This window comes from Chrysemys picta, chromosome 7 (genome assembly GCF_011386835.1).
Source record: "Chrysemys picta bellii isolate R12L10 chromosome 7, ASM1138683v2, whole genome shotgun sequence".
NCBI lineage: Eukaryota > Metazoa > Chordata > Testudines > Emydidae > Chrysemys > Chrysemys picta.
Window position 1 is genome coordinate 31,271,257 of NC_088797.1, and position 24,638 is coordinate 31,295,894.

At 46.1% G+C, this 24,638-nt stretch overlaps 2 protein-coding genes across 4 annotated transcripts; both read left to right on the plus strand.

Moving 5' to 3' along the window:
• Nucleotides 1-1,598: 1,598 nt before the first annotated feature.
• LOC101942112 (organic anion transporter 7-like) lies at nucleotides 1,599-10,001 on the plus strand. Its single transcript, XM_065553006.1, has 5 exons — nucleotides 1,599-2,553; nucleotides 4,995-5,098; nucleotides 5,615-5,769; nucleotides 8,632-8,735; nucleotides 9,967-10,001. Exons 1-4 carry the CDS (start codon nucleotides 2,152-2,154, stop codon nucleotides 8,646-8,648), a joined length of 678 nt encoding a protein of 225 aa, XP_065409078.1. The 5' UTR covers nucleotides 1,599-2,151; the 3' UTR covers nucleotides 8,649-8,735; nucleotides 9,967-10,001.
• Nucleotides 5,741-24,394, plus strand: LOC112058796 (solute carrier family 22 member 6-A-like). Of its 3 annotated transcripts, none has more exons than XM_065553002.1 (10): nucleotides 5,741-5,769; nucleotides 8,632-8,735; nucleotides 9,967-10,121; nucleotides 13,807-13,975; nucleotides 16,213-16,336; nucleotides 16,966-17,081; nucleotides 18,211-18,425; nucleotides 19,258-19,366; nucleotides 21,273-21,476; nucleotides 21,751-24,393. In XM_065553002.1, the coding sequence occupies exons 2-10, from the start codon at nucleotides 8,668-8,670 to the stop codon at nucleotides 21,833-21,835; spliced, it is 1,245 nt and encodes a 414-aa protein (XP_065409074.1). In that variant the 5' UTR covers nucleotides 5,741-5,769; nucleotides 8,632-8,667; the 3' UTR covers nucleotides 21,836-24,393. The 3 variants fall into 3 exon arrangements, with proteins under 3 accessions (XP_065409074.1, XP_065409072.1, XP_065409073.1); XM_065553000.1 differs by having other exon boundaries at nucleotides 5,768-7,664; nucleotides 21,751-24,394; XM_065553001.1 differs by having other exon boundaries at nucleotides 5,768-7,664; nucleotides 21,757-24,394.
• The last annotated feature ends 244 nt before the right edge of the window (nucleotides 24,395-24,638 follow it).

Sequence of the window (24,638 nt, forward strand, 5' to 3'; positions counted from 1 at the left end):
GCGCACTGGGGCTCTGCGAGGGGAGGGAATCGGGGGAGGGGCCGGGGGAGCCTCCCCAGCTAGGAGCTCAGGCGGGCCAGACAGGACGGTCCTGTGGGCCCGATGTGGCCCGTGGACCAGAGTTTCCACCCCCTTTAACTACCGGTTCTACACCGGCTTCTAAATTTAACAATCGGTTCTTGTGAACTGGTGCGAATTGGCTCCAGCTCACCACTGGACTCACCTCTTGATCTAAACAGCCTGAGCTTTCAAGTCTCTCACTGTCAGGCATTTTCTTGAGCCCTTGAATAATTTCTCTGGCTCTTTTCTGCACCCTCTCCAATTTTTCAGCATCCTTTTTAAAAAGCACTCCCCAGAACTGGTCTCACCAATGCTATACACAGAGGTAAAATCATCCCCTTGCTCTTCCTCACTGTTCCCCTGTTTATACAGCCAAGGAACACAAGAGCCATTTTTGTACCCGCATTGAACTGCGAGCTCATGTTGAGTTGTTTGTCCACCCCTAGCTCCTTTACAGAGTCGCCACTGCTTTCCCGAACACAGGCCCCCATTCTGTAGGGGTGGCCTTCCTTCCTTGCTGCTAGATGAGTCACCTTGCATTCAGCTGCAGTAAAGTGCAGTTTGTTTGAATGATTACAGGAGCCAGGAGTTCTGCTCTTCCCTTCTCTATTGTTGCTCTTTTGGCCCAAGCATTAGTCCAATATTCAGGGCCTTGCAGGGTTGTTTCTGTTAGCATGAGGAATGGATGATACAAGTCAGGTCAATTATTTGGTGAAACCTTGTTTATTTACAGGGTACCGTTTCCCTGAACACTTAACAGCAGCAGGCAGTTTCCTTGCTCCTGAATCCCCACATCTGCCCCTACCCCCACCCGCCCCGCAAGCTCTTGCCCAAAAAGCCTTCCCCTGTCTCTCTGCTTCCTCCCCTGGGTCACACTCAGAACTGCTTCTCCTGGCTTCCTGTCTCTGACATGCACAGCCTAGCCCCTTCCTTTGGAACCAGGGAGAGCCCTATTCATCTGCCGGGGTTAACACTGGCTTAGCCACATGGCTTAGTGTCTTGGGTGGAAGTCCCGTTGCCTGCAGCTGTTTTTACCATATAAAGGGGCTTGATTGTGCCTTGTTTTGAGCCTGAAAGACTGTTTAAATTATCTTCCACTGAGCATCTGAGATAACCCATTGCTGAGATGAATGGGAGCTGTTCAAACCTCTCCAAACTATGGTGCCAGGCTCTCCGCCAACTCATCTCTGCAATGGTTACATGTGGCCCATAAACTTGAGGTAGGGTGGAACTTTGAAATGCCTCTTGTGGCACTGAATTCCAGTCTAATTACGTCTTGTGTGGAAGAGGTATTTCCTCTCCTAGGGACTAAAAGGTAAGAGGACCTGTGTGCTTCATTAAAGTGCTTTCGAAAATCTCCCAAGAGCAAATAGTCCAGCTTTACATCAGCAGTAATTGATACAGAATCTAGCCCAGAGTCCAGTCCATGCTACACCCATCCCATAACTCTAATATACTAACCAAGGTCATCATTCTTGTCCACTATGCTCTGCAGATTTGTTCCTTTGTCCAGCGCTGCCCTTTGCGCCAAATCATGTCAAACATTTTCCTATCTGACTTAATCCACCATATAAGCAAAGTAAAACTTTAACTGGCTGAGCACATCAAGCCTTTATATACCAATGAGTTACTTTGCAAGAGGGTAAAACCTGGGGATTAGCAGGGACTCAATCCTGGCAGAAAATCCATCTAGCATTCCTGGAATGGGTGTCTTTTCACTGACTTGGGACTGAACTGTTTGCCACTGCATACTGGGACCAGTTAACCTGGGATTTCTACAGCAACAGGAAAAACAACAGACACTTAATGCAGATGGCAACCTGCAAAGTTATTAAGCCAACTTGCCACCTTCTGCAATTTTAACCTGTGGTATTAAGGGACTATTTGCTGGGATGCACATACCTTGCAAGATGTTCAGCATAAGCATCCCAAGTGGCCATACTTCCATTTTATGGTGTGAATCAGCACCACTGAGCAGTTATTTTTTGGCCAAACCACTGAGATATTTTGCTAACACAGGGGAAGAGTGTATTCTTCTCATCCATTATTGGTCTTTTTTTTTTTTGATCTACACAGCGCCACCCGAGAGCCATGAGTTTTCCAGAAATTCTGGACCGCATTGATGGCATGGGACACTTCCAAGTCATGCATGTGGCATTCCTGGCCATCCCGCTCTTAATGCTGGCCAGCCATAACCTCCTGCAGAACTTCACTGCTGGGATCCCAGAGCATCACTGTAAAGTGCACATCATGGCTAACTACACCCATTATGCCAATCTCACAGCCAGCCTACCTGCTGAAGAGCTGCTCCGGGTCTCCATTCCCATGGACAGGAGCCAGAAGCCGGAGAAGTGCCAGCGGTTTGTCACCACCCAGTGGCAGCTCCTAAACCCAAATGCCACAAGCACCAACACCATAGAGCTGAACATTGAGACGTGTGTAGACGGGTGGACCTATGATAAGAGCCTGTTCACTGACACCATTATAACTGAGGTGAGAGAAACCTGACTCTGTATAGCCCAGGCAGTGCTGTCATAGGGAGACAGTGTGGATCAGTGCCTACGGTACTGGACTGAGGGAGGAGGAGACCCAGGTTTTATTCCCAGCTCTGCTACTGATCTGCTGTGGGCAAATCACTTCCTCTCTGTTTCCTCTCCCGCCCTTTGTCTATTTAGAATGTAATCTCTTTGGGACTGTCTCTAACTATGTGGGTATAGCACACTGGGGCCCTGATCTCGGTCGGGGTCTGTGCAGCGCCTGACATGCTGGGGCCATGATCTCAGTCAGGGTCTGTGCAGCACCTGGCACACTGGGGCCCTGATCTCAGTTGGGGTCTGGGCAGCACCTGGCACAATGGGGCCCCAGATCTCCTTTAGGATCTATATGTGCTATGCTAATACAACACAATAGCTTGTAGACTGTTACGTTGCACTAGGCTCCATATACACACACAGTGAGAGACAGTCCCTCCACCAAATCTCTTACTGTTGTGATCTGGCAGACTGTTTTTCCCCCTTGGCACAAGTATAACTGACCACACAAGGTAGTAGGGTTGCCACCTCCTGTGATGTTGCACTCTATATGATTTTATGAAAATATGCTAATATAACTGGAATATGCTTCATGCAAAAGGTCTCTTGTAAGGTATTATTACAAAGCATATAATCTGCTGAGTGTGATCATCCTATTTATATAAATGTACCACTCTTGTATCTGAAGCTAGAAATATGAAATATAACTCTAAGGGCCTATTGTAATTATGCAAAGTGTGGGCCATTAATGGTGGTTTGGAATCTTGATGACTCCCATTAACCAGGACAATTGACTGTAGATGACTCTGTTTTACCTGTAAGTCTTTCTGTATATGAATGTGCTGGCAAGTGGGTAATGAAGTCTTACAGTGACATGTGATCATGTCACCTGAACTGGACTCCATCTTTAACCTGGTGTCTTTCCATTGAGAAGGAGGGGGTGGGAACCCAGAGAGGGACAAAGGATTCCCGCCTTATGCAAAAGATATATAAATGGGTGGAACAGAACAAAGGGGGTGGCCATCATGAGGAATCCCCTAGCTACCACCTGAGCTGGAACAAGGGCTGTACCAGGGGAAAGGATTGTGCCCAGACTAGGAGGCATCCAGTCTGTGAAAGAAACTTATGAAAACATCTCTGAGGGTGAAATTTTATCTGTACTCAATAGTATTACTGTATTAGTCTTAGATTTGCATGTTTTATTTTATTTTACTTGGTAATTCACTTTGTTCTGTCTGTTACTACTTGGAACCACTTAAATCCTACTTTTTGTATTTAATAAAATCACTTTTTACTTATTAATTAACTCAGAGTATGTATTAATATCGGCGGGAGGGGCAAACAGCTGTGCTTCTCTCTATCAGTGTTATAGAGGGTGAACAATTTATGCGTTTACCCTGCATAAGCTTTATACAGGGTAAAATGGATTTATTTGGGTTTAGAACCCATTGGGAGTTGGGGATCTGAGTGTTAAAGACAAGAACACTTCTGTTAGCTGCTTTCAGCTAAGCTTGCAGCTGTGGGGCAAGTAATTTAGACTCTGGGTCTGTGTTGGAGCAGATGGGCGTGTCTGGCTCAGCAAGACAGGGTGCTGGGGTCCCGAGCTGGCAGGGAAAGCAGGGGCAGAAGTAGTCTTGGCACATCAGTTGGCAGCTCCCCAGGGGAGTTCTGTGATTTAACCTCTCACACCTCTGAGGTACAAAAAAATGGGACATCTAAGATGATCCTGAGCCCATAAAACTGGCAGGGTGCACTGAGTACCCTGACAGATTTCCCAGGGCAGCTACCTCAAAAAAGGAATGACCCTGGGAAAAGCTGGATGGGTGGCAACTCTACAAAGTACAGGGCAAGGGGAATCACACCCACTGTTCGTACGGTAACAGGTTTGCTGACTGACCAGTATAGCTCTCCCCATCCCCCCATACACACACTTGACCCTATGGGTTCTCTGTACACCAATTTTTCTCATGGGTGTCCACTTCAGAGCCTGATTTTTGGGGCTCAGATTTTCAGTGTGGGGGGTGTGAATAGCCCCTTGATAACCCAGCCCTGTGGGAAGGCCAGTAAAAATGCTCCACTCCCAGCTCCGCAGCATAGGGGGTGTGGCCTGATTGCACTGAGCTCTGCTTCCCTGGGGCATCAGGAGGAAGAGTGAAAGTTGGAGCAGCTCTGAGGCCACTCTACACATTCCCCAGGGGTTAAGTAGGGTCCAGAAAGGGGGAGCACAAGTGTGGGTTAAAGCCACCTCTTCCCGTCTCTGTGTCTGCCTGGAGTAAAATATCAAGACCTAGGGATCAAAGCATCCTCTCTACAGACCAGGCTACAGCATGTCCAACCTCCAGGCAATGTGGGCCCTGAAATCTTCCTGCTCTCACTGGTCTCTGTTTTCTTCCCCCCGTGCAGTGGGATTTGGTGTGTGAGTCCAGAACACTCCGGCAAATGGCGCAGTCGCTCTACATGGCTGGTGTGCTGGTGGGGTCAGCTGTGTTTGGACGCCTCGCGGACAGGTGAGATGGTGAGGTTGCGACTCCGAGCTCCACACGCTTTCATGTTGCTAGTGTGAGCTGGAGCCACACCAACCCCAGCTCCAAAAACATGTCACAATGGTTATGTACCTACTGCCTGCAGGTCAGGACTGTGTAGTGGCCCTGGGGAGGGATTACTGGGAATGCTGTAGGTCACAACTGATATGAATTGGCAGAGGGAACAGGGTTAAGGTTGAGAGGCATCACAGAGCTGGGGGAGGGGAGGCCAGGGCTGGAACATCAGGAGGGCTGCAGTTCGGGCTTGAGGGGCATCTGCAGAAGTGTACTGGGATAACGTCATGCGTTCAAATTAATTCCTAACCCTGAATTTTGGTTCAAGCACTCTCCATTGCAAACAGTGCTTAGAGGCAGCTGAGATCACCAAAGTAGGAGTAATGGGTGCAATATGGTGCAATCATATCAGCCTCCAACTTCCCTGCCCTGGACCAGCTTCCTGATCTCCCCACCCCCCTATTAACTCTGTTCTCTGTGCTGCAGGTTTGGCCGGAAAGCCCTCCTGATCTGGTGCTACCTGCAAATGGCGGTAACAGGCATCTGTGCTGCTTTCTCCCCCAACTTCACCACGTACTGCGTCTTCCGCTTCCTCACCGGCCTGGCCATTTCCGGCATCTCGGTCAATTCTGTCTTGCTGTGTAAGTAGGCGCTTCAGGTCTGAATGATCCCAGCAGACTAAGGAGCAGAGGCAAGTTACTCTCCAGTCAATCTTATAAAGGTGCCTCTGATAGCACCGGACACCTGGTGTCTGCTCCTGGGAGAACCAGGACAGAAGAAAATTCACCCTGTGTAGTGGGCCCAGCACAAGCGTATGCGCCACTTTTGTTTGGTCAGTTGAAACATTTTGTTTATCTTTCAACTATATTGTATTTTCCAAACATTTTTTACTATACTTAGCTCAAATTTCTAAACAAAAAGTCATTTTACACTGAAAAACTGAAATTTGTTATCTCCAATTTTTCATCTTCAAATCTTTTTTCTTAAAATGTTTTAGAGTCAAGACATTTGTCAAAAATGACACTTTCCTGCAGAACATTTCCTGCAAAAACCTTTTGCTAAATTTTTTCTGACCAACGCTAATTACAACCCTCCCTTTGGTCTGCCTTGTCTATTTAGATTGTCAGCACTTTGGGACAGGGATGGCTCGCACTATGGGGTTGTACAATCCCTGGCACAACGGGCCCCAATCTCAGCTGGGTATATCCAGGTGGTATTTTAAGAATAGTGACGACTCAGGACTAGGGTGACCAGATGTCCCTATTTTATAGGGACAGTTCCAATTTTTTGGTATTTTTCTTATAAAGGCTCCTATGACCCCCCCACCCTGTCCCGATTTTTCACATTTGCTGTCTGATCACCTTACTCAGGACAGAGGCGGGTTTGTGGTGTCTCAGCTAAATCTGGATCCTTTTTAGCTATAGGTAATTTCTAGCCCTGTGGTGTGAATAATATACTCACCCAAAGACAATCTGGTTTAGCAACTTGGATCAGTGTGTTTGTCACCTCTGCACTGGAAGCATTTAGCGCCGTATCTAGCACATTGCTTTCAGACTCTCTCCTTTTTGGACTTAATCCATGCAAAACAAAGTAAAATTTTAACCAAGTGACCTGTTTAAAGCCTTATATAACCGCCCGAGGGATATATAAACCCCACCTGCTTTTCCAGAGGGTAAAATGCAAGGATCAACGTGGAATTAAGCTTGGCAAAACCATTCCCTTATGCGTCTACCGTTCATAGAAAAGGTGTATGGAGTTTTCCCGCAACTGACAGGAAACTAGGAAGGTTGCATGGGAATTTTTGCAACAAAGGAGAAGCAACGGGGTAGCACACTCAGTTATTTAGGGAGAATATAACTCAACGCCTCTTCTTTGGAAACGACACCCTCAAGAATCCATGCACACTATTTGCCAACAGCTGACTTTTTGTAAGAAGTGCTGCGCTTTATGGCTGTCTTTGAAGTTGTGAAGTGGAATACAAGCTGGATTCAAATTAACATCTTTCTGTGTAGATATTTTCATCGCACGTTTAATTTTTACAAGTAATCGACCTATTCAGGTAACGACCCTTATTTGAGCTCCATTGGTTTTGCTTAACCCAGACGGTTAGTTCTGAATCTTGCAACCCGGCACCATGAGTTTTGCCGAGCTCTTAGACCACGTCGGGGGGATGGGTCGCTTCCAAATCATCTATGCGATCTTACTGGCTATCCCAGTTTTCATGATGGACAGCCATAACCTCCTGCAGAACTTCACTGCTGCCACCTCTGAGCACCACTGCCATGTCCATATCAACATCAACAACACTCCTTACACCAACCTCACCGAAAAGCTCGCTGCCAAAGACCTCCTCAGGGTCTCCATCCCCATGGACAGCAACCTGCAGCCAGAGAAGTGTCACCGCTTTGTCACCACGCAGTGGCAGCTCCTAGACTCCAACGCCACAGTCACAAACCTAACCGAGCTGGAGACTGAACCCTGCGCTGATGGGTGGGTGTACGACAAGAGCATTTTCACCAGCACCATCATTACAGAGGTACATGAGAGGAAGACCTGCTGCAGCGCGGGTAACCGACTGGGAAAAGGATACTGAAACCATGGGGTGGATGAGTTGAAAATATTTTTGTTGGAGTTATGCCTTTTCATAGATTTTTGCAAGTAAGTTTCACTGTCCTCTGGGCAGAGAGGGTCAGAGTATCTATCTATCAATCCTCCTGTTCCTAGTATCTGATCTTAAAATTTGCACCAACCTACAGCCCCTGCATGTCTATTGACATCGGCTTGGTTTCAGGCTCAGTCAGTGCGGAATTTCATTCTGCACAGGTGTAGAGGAAAGCAGGACACGGCCTTTACGCTTCACAGAGGCTTGATTCCTTCAGTGTATGAGTAGGAGGAAGCTGTGGTTGCACTGGTTGGGGTGGGAATTCCCCCGTCCATTTTGCAGTCAGTTTCCTCTCAATTAAATTGGACATAATCCACTAATCCGCATTAAAGGAACTGTGAATGATGCCAAGAGCTAACCCTGCTCTCCCCTAGATCTCAAAGGGCTTTACAATAGTGACTAAATCTTATTATCCCATCTCACAACTTGGGGACACTGAGGCACAGTGAGGCAGCATCACTTGCGCAAGGTCAGTGTCAGAGCTAGGAGTAGGGGTCCCAGTCTCTTGAACGCTCAGTCCATTCAAAACCATCCGCCTCACGTGGAATCATTATATTTGATCCTACATTAACATCGAAAGGACCCATTCTGGCACTGCACAGAGCCCAGCTCAGACTGGGGAACCCTTGTGCCGGATACTGCATGGACCCCAGCTCCAGTCAGGGCCCCATTGCACTTGGCACTGTACAGACCCCAACTGATTGCTGTAGGAACTGGCTGTCTAAATGCCATTAACGGTTCTGAAAATATCAGCCTAAGCCAGGAATCAAACCCAGATGTTCTGAGTCCCAGTTTGGGGCCTTAACCATAAGCCCAGCTTTGTTTTCTCTCTCCCTTACAGTGGGACCTGGTATGTGACTCCCGGCAGCTGAAGCAGATGGCTCAGTCCAGCTTTATGGCTGGGACCCTGGCGGGAGGCATCATCTTTGGAGGTCTGTCAGACAGGTGAGAGCAACGTTGGTATGAAGCCGAGCAAGGTTGGTTCCTGGGGGAATCAGGAATCTCGAGCAGGAGGAGAGAAGTTATGGTATCTCTGTATTTGGCACTGGTGCGGCTGATACTGGAATCCTGTGTTCAGTTCCGGTGTCCTTAATTCCAGAAGGATGTTGGTAGGGTGGAGAGGGGTCATAGAAGACCCACGAGAATGATTAAAGGCTTGGAAAACGTGCCTTACAGTGAGAGACTTCAGGAGCTTGATCTATAAAGCAAAGGTTAAGGGGTGACTTGATCATAGTCTGTAAGTGGAGTCACTTGAATTCTTTTAATAATTGTTTATTTTATTTGGGGGGGAATTCCTTGTTATTTTTGTTTTGTTAATGTTACCCATGCAGGGGATCGGGTCTTGTCCTGGGTGTTGGGAGGCCCCAGAGGGGGGCTGAGTCCTGCCACCAGGGGTTGGGAGGCTCTGGGTGAGGTGAGTCTTGAACCCCCGAGCCTGCCCTGCACTCACCCCGCAGAAGCGGCTCCTGGGGTCCTGTGCGGTGCGGCTGGGCCTGGTTCTTGATTCAGGGTGTTGTGGCCTGGCACACGGGATCCCAGCCTGAGTTCCACAGAACAGGAGCTGCCACTGCAGAGTGAGTTTTTAGCTTTATTTCATATTATTTCACATTTGCAAAAAACATGGGGCTCTCTATATAGGTACCTACAGGGGGAGCAGCAATCTGATAAGAGGCTTTTCCATCTAGCAGACAAAGGTCTAACAAGAACCAGTGGCTGGAAATTGAAGCTAGACAAATTTAGACTGGAAATAAGGTGCAAATTTCTAACAACAAAAGGAATTACCCATTGGAACAACGGCCCAAGGGCTGCGGTGGATTCTCCAGCCCTGGAGATTTTTAAATCAAGAGTGCATGTTTTTCTAACAGTCAAATACCAGCCAGGGGATAACCCTACTGCCAGGGCCCTAGATTGCCTTAATCCAGCCCTGCAGGCCTCATCATTAGCAGCTACAGCACGGCTGACATGAAGTATTTTCATTAATAACCTTTTGTCATGTGCCACAGAGCTGGTTTTAGAACTGGGGCCTCCTGCCTCTTTGCCCCTTCCCCAAGCCAGGGAGCCATCCCAGTCAATGGCACCAATACTTCCTTGCACCAGGTTTAACTCCTACTCTGAATACACTTGCCTCAGTATCCTGGGTTTCCCTCACATGTTCTCTTGGTTCTTTTTGGCTCAGGTTTGGCCGCAGGTCTCTCTTGATCTGGTGCTACTTGCAGATGGCTGTCACGGGCACCAGCACTGCCTTCTCACCCAGCTTCACTGCCTACTGCATCTTCCGTTTCCTGACCGGAATGGCCTTCTCGGGCATCGTGATGAACAGTGTCTCTCTGTGTAAGTGTGTCTGTCGCCTGCCAACCCAGACACAAGATGAGCTGTTTACTGGGGATGGACGGAGGTGCCTTGTTCCCGCTGCTGATAAATTACTCTGTGGTGGGAGCACAGAGAGACCAGAAGCACACACCCATGGGTGGGATGTCCAAGGACTCAGCACCAAAAATCGGGAGCTAGATTTTCCAAAAGTCCTAGGTCCCATTCCAACCTGGATTTACTAAAGCACTCAGGAGCTCCCTTTGGGACACTGATTGCCACAGCTGAGAAAGACCTGAGTACGTTATTTAGGAGGTATTTTGCACCTTGAAATCTGGGCCTACCCTCTTCTGAGAATGTGGTACCTAAACGAGAACTGAGTTCTCTGGAACAATCGCACCTCCGTGTGCTTCTGCAGTGCCAGAGCACAGGAGGTGCCACAAAACAGGGCAGCTTCCAATAGCATGCAGGTCCCCAAGAATGGAATGGAAGCTATTTAGAGTGGAGTGCTGTCATCAGATGACGATGATTCACAACAGAACAGAGATTCCACAATACATCTTCTACAGAAGATGCACAGGCCATGTGCATCAGCCAGGAGTTACAGAATGCCCTCCTCATTACTAGAAAGTCCCTTACACTGTACAGGTCCTCTAGGAACTGTAGAGCAGTGTATCCAGCTGCCCCTGGGTCCTCTAGGAACTAGAGGACCCAGGGGCAGCTGGATACACTGCTCTACAGCCAAAATGCTTGTGAAATAAATGTAGTCAAACTTTACTAATTCTGGGTCATTGAGAGAGAAAATGATGCTTAAAATTGTTGATTGGCTCTAGTTTTCAAGATATGCTATTGGATCAGTATATAAGACCCTTGACTTGGGAATGGCGGAGGATAAGTGAGTTATAAAGGGAAGGGATCTCAGTTTAAACCAGAAATGACTAAAATACATCTTTGACTGGATCTATGAATAAATCTATGACTGGGTTTGGACAGTACTTGCTTTTTAGGCAAAACAATGAATGATGCAATCTGAAGCTGGTATTGCGTCATACATGATATGAAGTGCATCATGTTATTCCTAGAAGTCATAGATGATGCAATCATAACGAAGCTTACATCACTCTGCTGAACAAATTGCCCTATATCAGCTTTAGAAATCATACAGTGTCGTGCTCTCTTATTTGTCAGTGTTTGATTTTGCAAAGGGACACATTTCTGTTTAGCGAAAGTGAGCAGAGATGCCTCGTACTTGTGTGAACAGTGCAGATAACTTCTGCCATGTTTGTGGTGAAGTGACTTTTGCATCACAAAAGCGCAGTATAACCACTATGGTTAAGAAAGCCTATCACCTTTATTTTGGCTGCAAAATTGGAGATCAGGACAAGAGGTGGGCCCCACACATATGCTGCAACACTTGTGCAACAAATCTTCACCAGTGGTTGAACAGGAAAAGGAAATCTATGCCTTTTGCAGTGCCAATGATTTGGAGAGAGCCAACAGATCATACCAGCAATTGTTACTTCTGCATGGTGCCTCCAATTGGAAAAGGTGTGTCAAAGAAGAAAAAGTGGACTGTGCATTATCCAAACATTCCATCAGCTATACGCCCAGTACCCCATGGAGAAGGATTGCCGGTTCCTGATACACCAGAATCATTCTCACTTGAGTCAGACGAGGAAGAGGAAGAGGATGAAACTTCTGGTCCTTAACCATCAATGTCACAGGACCCACATTTTCCCCCATCCTCCTCCTCTGAACCGCACCTCATAACACAAGGTGAACTGAATGACCTTGTCAGGGATTTGGAACTGCAAGAGTAAGGCAGAGCTGTTGGGCTCCAGACTACAGCAATGGAATCTCCTGGCAGGTAATGTTAGGGTTTCCATGTTCCGTGACTGTCAAAAGGATCTTGTCCCATTCTTCTTCATGGAAGGTGATCTTGTAGCCTGCAACATCGATGGTGTGATGGCAGCCTTCAACATCGTTCACGATCCAGATGAGTGGAGACTGTTCATTGATTCATCGAAGACAAGTCTTAAAGCTGTTTTACTGCATAATGGCAGTGTTTTGCCATCAATTCCAGTTGGTCATGCAGTCCATATGAAGGAAACCTATGACAACATGAAACAACTTTTGAGGTGCATAAACTATGACCAACATCAGTGGCAGCTTTGTGGCGACTTGAAGGTTGTTGCTCTCTTGCTTGGTCTGCAGACTGGATACACAAAGTACTGCTGTTTTCTCTGCGAATGGGATAGTCGTGCAAAAGATTCCCACTACATCAAGAAAGATTGGCCACTCCGACAGTCATTGGAACCTGGGAGGAAAAGTGTTCAGCATCCACCACTTGTTGAATCAAGGAAGATTTTGTTATCACCCTTACACATCGAGTTGGGTCTGATGAAGAACTTTGTCAAGGCCACTGACAAAATATAAGCAGCTTTCAAGTACCTCCGTGGAAAATTTCCAAGGTTAAGTGAAGCTAAGGAAGGTGTCTTTGTTGGTCCTCAGATTTGTGAACTTCTTCGAGATGATGCATTTGACCATGCACTGCGTGGCAAGGAAAAGACGGCATGGAAAGCCTTCCAGTTAGTGGCAATAAATTTTCTCGGAAACAACAAGGCAGACAACTACAGGTTGTTGGTGGAAAACCTCCTCAAGGCATACAAAAGCTGTGGTTGCAACATGTCACTAAAGATACATTTTTTGCACTCTCATCTAGATTTTTTTCCATCGAACTGCGGAGCAGTGAGTGACGAGCACGGCGAGCGATTTTACCAGGACATTGCAACAATGGAGAAACGCTATCAGGGCAAATGGAGCCCATCAATGCTTGCAGACTATTGCTGGACAGTGACAAGAGATGCTCCATTTAATGAATACAAGAGACAAGCCAAGAAGCACCGAGTAGACACTGAATAGGACTAAACTATGTACATAATAGTTTTTTGCCTTTTGTTTCATAATACATTTTATTTATATAACCCTTTTGCTGATTTTTAAAGTGTTACATAAACAGGACAGGTGAAATATCATGTAAAGCAACCATAAACACATGAAAAGACCTAGGTTTACAATTTATGATTAAAACTCTACTATCTACACAATATACATAGACATAAAATGTAAAAACTTAAATATCTTAGAAACAGTAGCCAATCAGTTGTTTTAATTGTCATATTTGAATTCAGCACATCAAAGTACATACTAAATAGCACATTTTATCTCTGAAGCAGACGACTTCTCAAAAATTGTAGACCACTGATATCAGAGGCTAATGGGACTCAGCCTATTCAATTACATAACAGCTGTGTATTGTGGCTGATGTACTTCAGGGTGCATAAGTGTGCCATTGTGGGGTGTTGGAGCTGCTGCAACCCTGCAGGGTACAGTACTGCTTGCTGCCACTGGGGGACTAGAGTTGCTGCAGGGCGCAGTACTGGCTGCTGCCATGGCGAGGGGGAATGGAGCGCCTCCAGCAGGGTGCAGTACCACCTACTACCACTAGGTGGGATACAACTAGCAGGGGAAGGAGGCATGGATCGGGGAATGCAGGTTTTGGGGAGTTATTTCATCTCAGCCTCAAAGAGATTGGGGAAGGCTGTTTGTACATGTTCCTGCTGCCTTCGCTCGTGCTGGTTCTCACCACTGGAGGTCATCAGCCCAAGGACGGAGAGATTATTTTCCCTTTGTGTGTGTCTCTCCCCAGCTGTGGAATGGACACCCACCCGCACACGGGCCGTTGTGGGCACCATGTATGGATACTGCTACACAATCGGACAGTTCATTTTGGCTGGGGTGGCTTACGCCATCCCCAGTTGGCGCTGGCTGCAGCTTGTGGTGTCTTTGCCCTATTTCATCTGCTTCATCTACTCCTGGTAGGTTAGCTCACCCTTATCCTTTCTGATCCATTCCCCTTCCATCCTGCTTTTCTCACTGGATGCAGGAATGAGACAAACTTTAATCCAGTAGAACAAACAAATCTCTTATCCTAGTTCTCATAATCTTGCGTCTCGATTACTGCAACATCCTCTTCTTCGGCCTTGGCAAATGTAATCTTGCTCCACTTACATCCATTCAAAACACTCCTGCAAAGATCATTTCCCTGTCTCATCGCTTTGTCCATGTTACCTCTCTTTGTAGCCCTCCACTGGCTCCCCATTCTTCATCACATCATACATAAAAATGACTCCTCTTCATTTTCAAAGCCATTCACGCCCTACTGCACCATACCTATCCCATCTGTCATTCACTAGCACAATGCCGACTCCCAACTCCGATTGGCCCAGGATGCCTGCCTCCGTTGTCCACTTGCTAAATTTTCAAACAAGAATCTTTGTGCATTCTATCATGCTGCCCCTCATACCTGGGAGAAGTTCCCCTGTAAACATCAGCAAAGGTACCTCATTGTCCTTCTTCTAACTCTCCTTTGCTGTGTGGCTTACAAAAAAACCTGATGACAGTTAGGCTGCTGGTGTGGAGAGACCATTGCCTATCATGCTAACCAATATTGTCTCACTGTTTCCTTGTGTTCCCCTGTCTGTATCCACCTTTTGTTGCTTGTCTTGTCCTTAGATTATAAGCTGTTTGGGGCAGCAACTGTCTTTTTGTCCAGCTCGTGGGACAATGGGGTTCTGCCCCATGACTGGGCCTTCAGGGCATTACGATAATACAAATAATGAAGAAAGAACTATGAAAGCTGTGGAGTTTCATACCTGGAATTGTTTCAGCAAACCACGGAAATGGCAAGACTCAGAGGATAACGTATGAATAGAGAGAGTTGAAGATTTGATGTCTTAAATTTGTTTTCCATGAAAAATGGCTTCCCCCCCCGCAAAATTCCTTCAAAAATTTGCAAGGAAAGCAAACATTTTATTTTAGTTTTCAGGATTTTTTTGGGTGGGGGGTTGCTGAAAAATAACCATTTCTTTCTAAATTTTTCATTTTTTTCAGTGTTTTGGAGCCTTTTTTTCTACTTTCCCCCCATTTTCCAGTGGAAAAATGAAAGCAAAAGGGCGGGGGGAGAGGAAATAAAAAACAAACAAACTCCAAAATGGAAACAAAATGAAAACTTTTGTTTTGTTGAGAAAAATTTAAAATATTGCAAAAAATTTCCAGTAAAACCAAAGAGGGCTCTACTCCACCCATGATGTCACTGCTGGGTAATATGAGGAACTGACCTATCATGGGTATTTATCTGGCACCCATCACCATAGTATCTAGGCACATCACAGTGTTTAATATATTTATCCTCACAGCTAGAGCAGGCTGGCAACAAACATGAGAGTCTTTGAAAAATTTTCCCATCCTGAATCTGGCCAAAAGTCAAAACCAGGAAAACTTCTGTGAATTGATCAAAATATTCCGGTTGGGTCAGCTGAAATGTTTCCTTTTGATAATTTTGAAATTTTTCTTTTTGATCTGGAGCTTGTTTATTTTTTACCCTTTTTTTTAGTGCAAATGATCAAAAATTTTGAAACAAAATTGTTGAAACTTTTAATTTTGACAAACGACAAATTTTGAAACTTTTTCCATTTTTTTTAAATCAAGAGATTCACTGAAACCGACCTTTCCCTGCAAACAGTTTCAGTTCGAACAAACCCACATTCTTCAATGGAAAAATATTTCAGCAGAAAAGTGCCGACCAGCTGTAACCGCAACACTCTTCTGAGGGAGAGCAGTGCTATTACCCTATTGTACAGATGAGGGGATTCAGACACAGAGACAGACTAAGTGACAGGGGAGCAGGGAATTGAAGTCAGGTCTCGGCTATCACCATCCTTCCTTCCTGATGCATGGCAAGGTGCAGTACCACCTGCTGCCACTGGGCAGTCTCCTGGCGGGAATGGAGCTTCAAGTTGCAGTAACACTTGGCTATCAGCAGGGGGCCGCAAGTAGCAGGGTGGAGGAGATAGACCAGAGAATGCAAGTTCCACGGAGGCTATTCCACAACATGCTCCCTGCTGCCTCTGTCACTGCTTGTGCCCTGCACTGGCTTTGGGCACTGCCCCTAGTGTAGAAGAACAGCACCGTGCTCCAGTGGGGCTGATCGCAGTTCAACAAGAGCAATGTGCGTGTTCTGTGCAGGTGTGTTTTCATATCTTCTGCTTCCCAGGTGGTTCGCGGAGTCTGCCCGCTGGCTGGTAATAGCCGGCAGACCCGACGAGGCAGTGAAGCAGCTCCAGAGAGTGGCCAGGATAAACCGGAAGGAGGAAGAAGGAGACAGACTCAACATAGAGGTAAGACTGGATCTCAGAGAGGCTGAGAGCTCCCACCAACTCCAGCGGCCGATATAGGCATGCGAGACAAGCAGATATAAATCAGCCTGGTTGCACTCATGGCATGGGGACTCTGCACATATACACCAGTGGCGCAACTGGCTTTAGTGTTCCCTGAGCAATGGTATTCTCACCATGGTCTGACTTCTTTCTTGTACAATGGGATTCCCATACCTACAAGGTATCTTCTATCAACCTCTCTACCTATAGTCGTACATACATAACCGCCTATCCAGCATCTATGCATCCATCTTTTATAAACATATACTCATACACATAATATCTCTATTAATCTCCATCTATCTTTCATCCACACACACACACCTCTCTATCCATCCATCTCCATACAAATGTTTCTGTCCATCCAACTATCCATCCATCCCCATGCACACCCTTCTATCTATCCATCCTTCCCTCCCTCCCTAGACATATACTTTATTTTGTCTGCACTGAGGCATGCTCTGAGACAAGAATTTTGGCAGCACTGGATGATCCAGAATCTCATTCCCTCCCATTCCCCTGCTCTGTTTCCAGGCCTTTCCCACCATGGAGGCCCCATGCCGTTACCCAGAATTCTCTTCTCTCCCCAGGTCTTGAGATCTAACATGCAGAAAGAAACAGCCTCTGCAAAGAGCAGCCATACCTTCTTCGACCTGGTGCGGACCCCTGTCGTACGCCGGATCTCCTTCTGCCTCTGCTTTGTATGGTTAGTCGGCTCCTGTGTTCACACAAAGAGGAAGCTGAGAGAATGATAAGTAGACCTGCAGCAAGTAAACCAGACGTGACAATTTGCTGAGGAACAGGGCAAATAATGGATTTTTTGACCCGCAGGCAATTCGAAAAAAAATCAGTAAAAAAATCATTTTGGGTTGAACAGAAAACCATTTTTTTTCTTAATCTTTGACTAATCAAAAAGTTGAAAAAAAATTAAGTGAAGCATTTTGTTTTGATTTCAAATATATTAAGATTTTTTAAAAATAAAATTAAAGAAATGTTTGAGACAAAGATTCATTTTGAACCAAAACTGAAAACATTTAGATTTTATTTTGTTTTTATTTTTATTTTATTTTTAAATCTGAAACAATTCAGCAAAAGGGACATGAATTCCATAAGCATTTTGATGTCATTGAGTCTGCATTTTGTGTTGAAAATGTTTTAGATGAAAAATTTTGCTCAGCTCTACTAAGCCCCACTGACTCTCCACTTCATCGCATGGCATGTCAGTGACAGTCAATTTCACCTTGATTGAATATCCCACTAGATCACAATTCAGTATGTTGTAGCTAGACTTCGGTAAATCCCACCTGAGAGACAGGATGTAGAGAAAACCATCAGGAGCTGATTCTACCCAGAAGCAGGAATAGGACTCAGGAGTCCTGGCTCCTATAGTCACCTATTCCTAGTCCTAGGACACATTCCATGTGCAGAGCTGGGAAAAGAACCCAGGAATCCTTGGTGCCTAGTGTGTCCTGTTCTAGCTATTGGCCCCCATTCCTCTCTGAGAGTTAACAACAGAGCAAAGTCCCCTCTTGCTCTAACCACTAGGCCCCACTCTTCTTCCAAAGCTGGAAATAGAACCCAGGAGTCCTGGCTCCCAGCTGCTCCCCAGTCTAACTCACTAGACTCTAATCCCCTCCCACAGCCATGAGCAGAACACAGTGCAGTCTACCCACTAGACTACACTGCCACCCAAAACAGTGAAGAGAACCCAGGGGTCCTGACTCCAACCACTAAACACATTTCCAGGGCCTATTGCTGAAAGGGAACATGCGTGTAACAAATAAACTCAATGATAAGGACTCTCTATGCATCAGTACCTGTCTGCTTCATCCCAGGTTCTCCACCAGCTTTGCCTTTTATGGGTTGGCCATGGACCTGCAGAATTTCGGTGTCAATATCTTCTTGATCCAGCTGGTCTTTGGAGCTGTTGATTTCCCAGCGAAGTTCATCTCAGTCCTCACAATCAGCTTCATCGGGCGCCGGGTCACACAGACCTTGACCCTCATCCTGGCTGGACTCTCTATCCTAGCCAATATCTTTGTCCCACAAGGTAGTCATATGGTGTCCTGGATTTTCGGGGTTCGATCCGGAAGTGTTCAAGCCTTTGTCCTACCAAAGGTCCAAAGCCTGGCTGATATGGTCAGCTGCAGGAGAGGGAGAAGAGCCAGGAGAGCTGATCCATAAGGACTAATGGGGCTCAAGCTCACGGATATGTCACAGATGTGTTCTGTGGCTGAGGTACTGCAGGGTACAGAACCACCTGCTGCTGCCAGGGATTGAAACAGCTGACACGTGTTTATGACACCAGTTGCCATGGCACTTCCCCATGAAGCAACCTGAGAGACATATTCAGCCTGATCCAGGCTGGCCTGTTGCAAGATGGTTGCAAAGTGGATGAGCCGCTCTCTGGGAGGGGTGACAGACCCAGTTTCACAAACAAAGCTAGGTAAATGATTATTAGTATTTGATCATTGGGCGAGGTGCTGCACAGACGCCAGATGACATCAGGGCCCCATTGTGCCGAGTACTGCACAGACCTAAAGGGAGAGAGAGGCCCTGCCCCAAAGAGCTCACAATCTAAATAGACACAACACAGAAACAACTATCACTCTTATTTCTAGATGGCAAACGGAGGCACAGATCCTCAGCTGGGGGTCAATTAGCCCAGCTCCATTGATTTCTTGCCCCTTTTGGCTTTAATGGAGCAGCTGGGGATCTGGCTCCATTGATTCCAGTGTAGCTATGCTGATTTACACCAGCTGGGGATCTGGCCCCATCGGCACCAGTGGCTGGGGATACATCCCACTGACTCCTGACCCTTCTTGAGCATTTCAGCCTTTTTCCACGTGCTTAACCCTCCTCAATTGTGTGCTTCTCCCAAGATCTGAAGACCCTGTGCACCATTCTGGCTGTCGTTGGAAAAGGCTGTCTTGCTGCCTCCTTTAATTGTGTCGTCCTCTACACGAGTGAGCTGTACCCCACAGTGATTAGGTATGTAGAAAAAACTCAGAGGGTGCAGCTCAAACTTCACATGCAGCCCCGTGGAACAGCAAAAGACCAGAGCCAAGTGACTAGTGATTAGAGTTGGTTGGGAATTTTTCATCAAAATGTATTTTTCTGACGGAAAAATCTATTTCATCAAAGCCAAAGCTATTCATAGACTCATAGACTTTAAGGTCAGAAGGGACCATTATGATCATCTGGTCTGACCCCCTGCATGCTGCAGGCCATAAAACCGTCCCTACCCCTTCCCTGGACTCTGCTGTTGAAGTCCCCAATCCTGTTTTTAGTGACTTCAATCGGCAGAGACCCTCCTGCTAGAGATCCCTGCCCCATGCTGCTTTCACGGGAAAGGGTTGGTTGGAAACTACATTTCCAACACTAAACTTTCAGTTTTTTCTGGTTGGAAACAACTGTGTTTTGGAATGTGTATTAAAAAACAACAACCCTTTTTTGTACAAATTCATTAATCGAAATTGAAATGAAATGATGTGAGTTACCCAAACCAAGATTTTTTTTATACTGTTGAATTCACAAAATTTTTTGAAACGTCAATGGTTCGTCCTGATTCAGAATGGAAAAAATGTTTGAAATCTCAAAATGTATCATGGGACAGGAAAACAATTTCCCGACCAACTCTACTAGTGATTTTGGGCACCTCAAGGGATGCCCACGTTAGGACACTGCAACTGGGCCTGATTCTCTGCAATTGCTGCGGATATGCCATCTGAAAAGTGAGGGCTCTCTGAAGTGTCTCAGTCTAGCCACCCAAAATTACCCTTCTAGGAACTAGGAATTGCCACATCAGATCAAAGATCTAGCTAGCCCCATCCCAGCTGCAAGAAACCCTGCACTTGTGTGGTATTTGAATTCAACGATCTGTCTGCAGCTGTGACAGCTGTAAACCTTCAGAAAACAGTGGATCTTGATCAGCTCTATGATGAGTACTGTATCATCAGACATCAGTTCCAAGTTGGAGCCTGGAAACTATTCATTTGGGGAACTCTGGTCTCAAGTGCTGAGAAACAAGGACAGTAGCACTGAATTCCTGAACGTGGCAAAGCTGGTGTCATACGTGCTCAGTATACCCGTAAGCAATGCATATTCAGAACATGTATTTTCAATCATGAAAGGTGCATGGACTGATGTCCGAAATCGAAGCAGCATAGACTTGGTGCGGAGTGAAACCCTGGTCAAAATGAATTTCCAGATGAGTTGCAAGGACTTCTACAGCTTTGTGATTGCCCAGAAGCAAGTTATGGCTATGGCAAAGTCAAGCAAAAAGTACTAGACTTCTGGCATATCTGAGAGAGATGCAAATTGGGAAGTTGATTTATTGACTGAATAAAAAACCCGGCCCTTTACCCCTGTTTGTTTTAGTGTACAAATAAATCTGTATGTTTAAATATGCATTACTTACAAAAAGTTCCCATTTGTTAAGTTAGCATCTAGAGACCACACCAGAGCCCCATGGGGCCAACTGCTGTACTGACCCTGACTGAGATCAGGTCGCCATTGTACCAGGAACTCCACAGATCCCGAGTGAGATCAGGGCCCCCATTGTATGAGGCACTGCACACACTCAAATTGAGATTAGGGTCCCATTGCTGCCCAGACACATAGTGACAGCTATCTCTGCTCTTCACATAATAGAAAAGACAGACTGAGGGTGTGAGGAGAAAGGGATGAACGGAGAGAGGAAGTGACTTGCTCAAGGTTACGCAGTGGGTCAGTGGCAGAGCAAGGAAAAGAACCCAGGTGTCCTGACTCTACTAGTCCACAGGGCCTGGCTGAGAAGTACTGCTTGTCTTATTGCCTGTGAGCTCCTTAGCCCAGATTTTTCTCACCACTGTGGCTTATGCTAATAGCTCTGTTTGTTATGATTTCAAATTCACAGGCAGACCGGCTTGGGTTTGAGCAACACCATGGCGTGCCTGGGCAGCATCCTTGCCCCATTGGTGAAGATGTTGGAGGAATACATTCCCTTCCTGCCACTGATCATTTATGGAGCTGCCCCAATCATCTCTGGCATTGCAGCGACCTTCCTGCCCGAGACGCTCAACGTGCCATTGCCTGAGACCATAGAGGAATTGGAGACACGGTTAGTAGAATCTATTGGGAGGCAGGAAGAGTAGCCATGATGCACCTTGTGGGGGCTTTGTGATATAGACATGGGTCCAAACAGAGAGAGAGCGCACACACAAGAAATGTTATGCATGATTAGATAGATAATCTGATCCCACTGACTCCAGTGTAGCTATGGCTGATTTACACCAGGTGGGATCTGGCCCCATTAGCTCCAAGCATGTTTTAAGCCTAGTACATCTCTTACTGCTTGTATAAATGTTAATATTTACTGATTCTTTTTCATTGAGACCCAGGCATCTGAGAGTTGAAGAACAACAAATGAAGATCCTTCTGAAACCCACCATGCCAGACCCAGCTGAGGAAGCCAGTTAAGGAAAGAAAAACGAGCAACTGTAGTAGGGGCTCTGGGTACAATTTTCAAAAGTGCCTAAGTGCCTTAGGAGCCTACGTTCCATTTTCACCAGTGACTTAGCCACTCCCATGAGAGTTAGGTGCCTCCTCTACCTGAGCACTTCTGAAAATCCCACTGGGCACTTATCTGAATCTCTTGGCACCTAAATACCTTGGAAAATGTGACTCCCAATCACTTTTGAAAGTGGGGGCTTAGGCACTTTTGAAAACTCCGCCCTATCTCTTTTACTGTTTTAATCACGCCAGAGGTACTATGCAGGCATCAGTGACAACTCCATAGGGGTTGAATTTTGCACTTAATGCAGGGAATCAACCTCTTCAAACAGCATGTTGACCTCCAAATCACAGCAGGAATTTATACCACGGGACCTGCTGCTGTGCAAGGTGTGGGACACGAAGCAATTACACTATGTAGCTCCTCCATGTAGTTCAAAACCTAGTGTTCCTGGGATCTAACCTATGGCAACGAACAGCTCAAATACTTTTGGGACAGATCCTCACCAAGTGTTAATCCACGCAGTTGAGGATTGGCCCAGTACTGCAGGACAGTCATGTGGTGACAATTCTTAAGGGATTTCTGTAAGAATATGTACAGAAATAGTGGCAGAATATAGGAACTGCTGGACTGATCACAGCCAAGGTCCATGTAGTCTCTCTGACAGTGGTCAGCAATAGATACCTCAGAGGAAGGTATGAGAACCCTGCAGTGGGCACATATGAAATAATCTCCTCACCGTTAAGTCTCATCCTGATCTTGAACAGTTGTTAAAGTTGGGCAAAAAATGAATTTTTCAGCTCACATTTAGGAAAAACAAAACAAAACAAAACAAAAAATCAAAGGAAAAACATTTTGGCTGAAAATTAAATTGTTCAAAATTTTCAGCAAATCAAAAAGAGTAATAAATGTGTTTCAAACTAAACTTTTTGCTTTGATTGCAAATTGCTTTTAAACTTTTTAGTAATTTTTATTAAAAACAATTCAAGGAAATTTCTAAACAACGTTGTTTCAAATCGAAAAATCAAAACATTTAGACTTTTTTGGGATTCCCCCCCCTGAAACGAACAATTCAGCAAAACCAAGAGGAAATCATGAACCATTGTAGTATCACCAAATCTGCATTTTTCATCCCAAAACAGTTTTTGTTGAAAAATTTCGCACAGGTCCGCTAGTCACAGATTGGCCTAAGGCCCGAAGCATGAGATTTATATGCCTTCTAAAATGCTTTGTTGTATTATTGATATTCCTGTTACCTATAGAGATGTCCAGTTCCCCTTTGAATCTTGCTAAGTTGTGGCCTCAATATCATCCTGTATCAGTGAGTTCTACAGTCGAACACCATCATGTCAGAAAGGATATTTCCTTTTGAAAACAGGGAAGGGAACCCAGGAGTCCTGATTCTCAGCTTCCCCTGCCCTAGCCCACTACATTTCACTTCCCTCAGAGTCAGGAGTCCTGACTCCCAATCCCCCCCCACCCCAACACAAACACACTCTAACCTCCCCTCCCATTCCAGAGCTGGGAATGGAACCCGGGAGTCCTGACTCCGAGCCCCATCTGCTCTAACCATTAGACGCTACTCTCCAGCCAGAGCTGGGAACAGAACTCAGAAGTCCTGACCCTCATTCCTGCTGCTCTGACACACTAGACTCCATTCCTTCCAGAACTGGTAACCAAACCCAGGAGTCCTGATTCTCAGCCCCATACAGCTCTAACCACTAGACCCTACTTCCCTCACAGAACCGGGAATGGAACCCAAGAATCCTGATGCCGAGTTTTAGCCACCAGACCACTCAATTACACCAGTATAAATCACGACTGAAGGGGTGACTACAGCTTGAGCAGTCATACCTGAGCTAGCTTTACTCTCTCTAGCTCAGGTACCAGAGCAATACTTCAGCATAGGCTGTACAAGCCTGTCTGGACCCCTGGGTCATTAGTCACAGGACTAGCCCATGCTGAAGCATGTGCTGCTGCAGGGTCACTGTTCTGGGAGCCAAGCTAGTGAGATGAAAACGAGCTGGGGTATGTCTGCTCCAGTTGCAATTGCAGCCTCTGACTGCAGCATAGACAGACCCTAACTCGGCTGCCTTGGTTGGATTTGAGAATCTGTCTCCTTGTCCCCATGCTTAAAAAAATCCAGTTAACAGGATCAAAATGTGGCACATCCCGATCCATGTAGGGTTTACACTCCACATAGACCTGGGGCAAACGCAACTATTTACTGTACAAAGAAGATACCTATGTGAAATGCTGTGGCAACTAACAGTTTCTGTTGCACTTGGCAGTGTTCTTCTTGAAGGCAGGTTCTGCATTCTTTGCAAGCTAGGCTCAGGGTTCAAGTACAGATGCTGGTTCTGGTTACATCCTCAGTCTCTGGGGTGAACACAGCCATCCCATACAATCATACTCTGCTCTTCTCTGTGCTCTCAAAGGGCTTTTTGCGTATTGCTTAAGCAAGCCTCACACCCTCATGGTAGTTAGGTGAGTATTATTGTACCCATGTTACAGAATAACAAAGTAAGGCACAGAGCAACATGACTGAGGTTATGAATGGAAAGTCAGTGGCAGAGCTAAGGATAGAGCCCAAGAGTCCTGACTCACAGCACCCCCTCCCCCTCACCACTAGACCGCACTCCCCTCCCAGAGTTGGGAACAGAACCCAAGACTCTCATCTATCAATACTCTACTACTACTCTAACCACAAGATAACACTAGCGTCGATTTCCATCCACACCTAGCTAGCCTAATTCGACATGGACATGT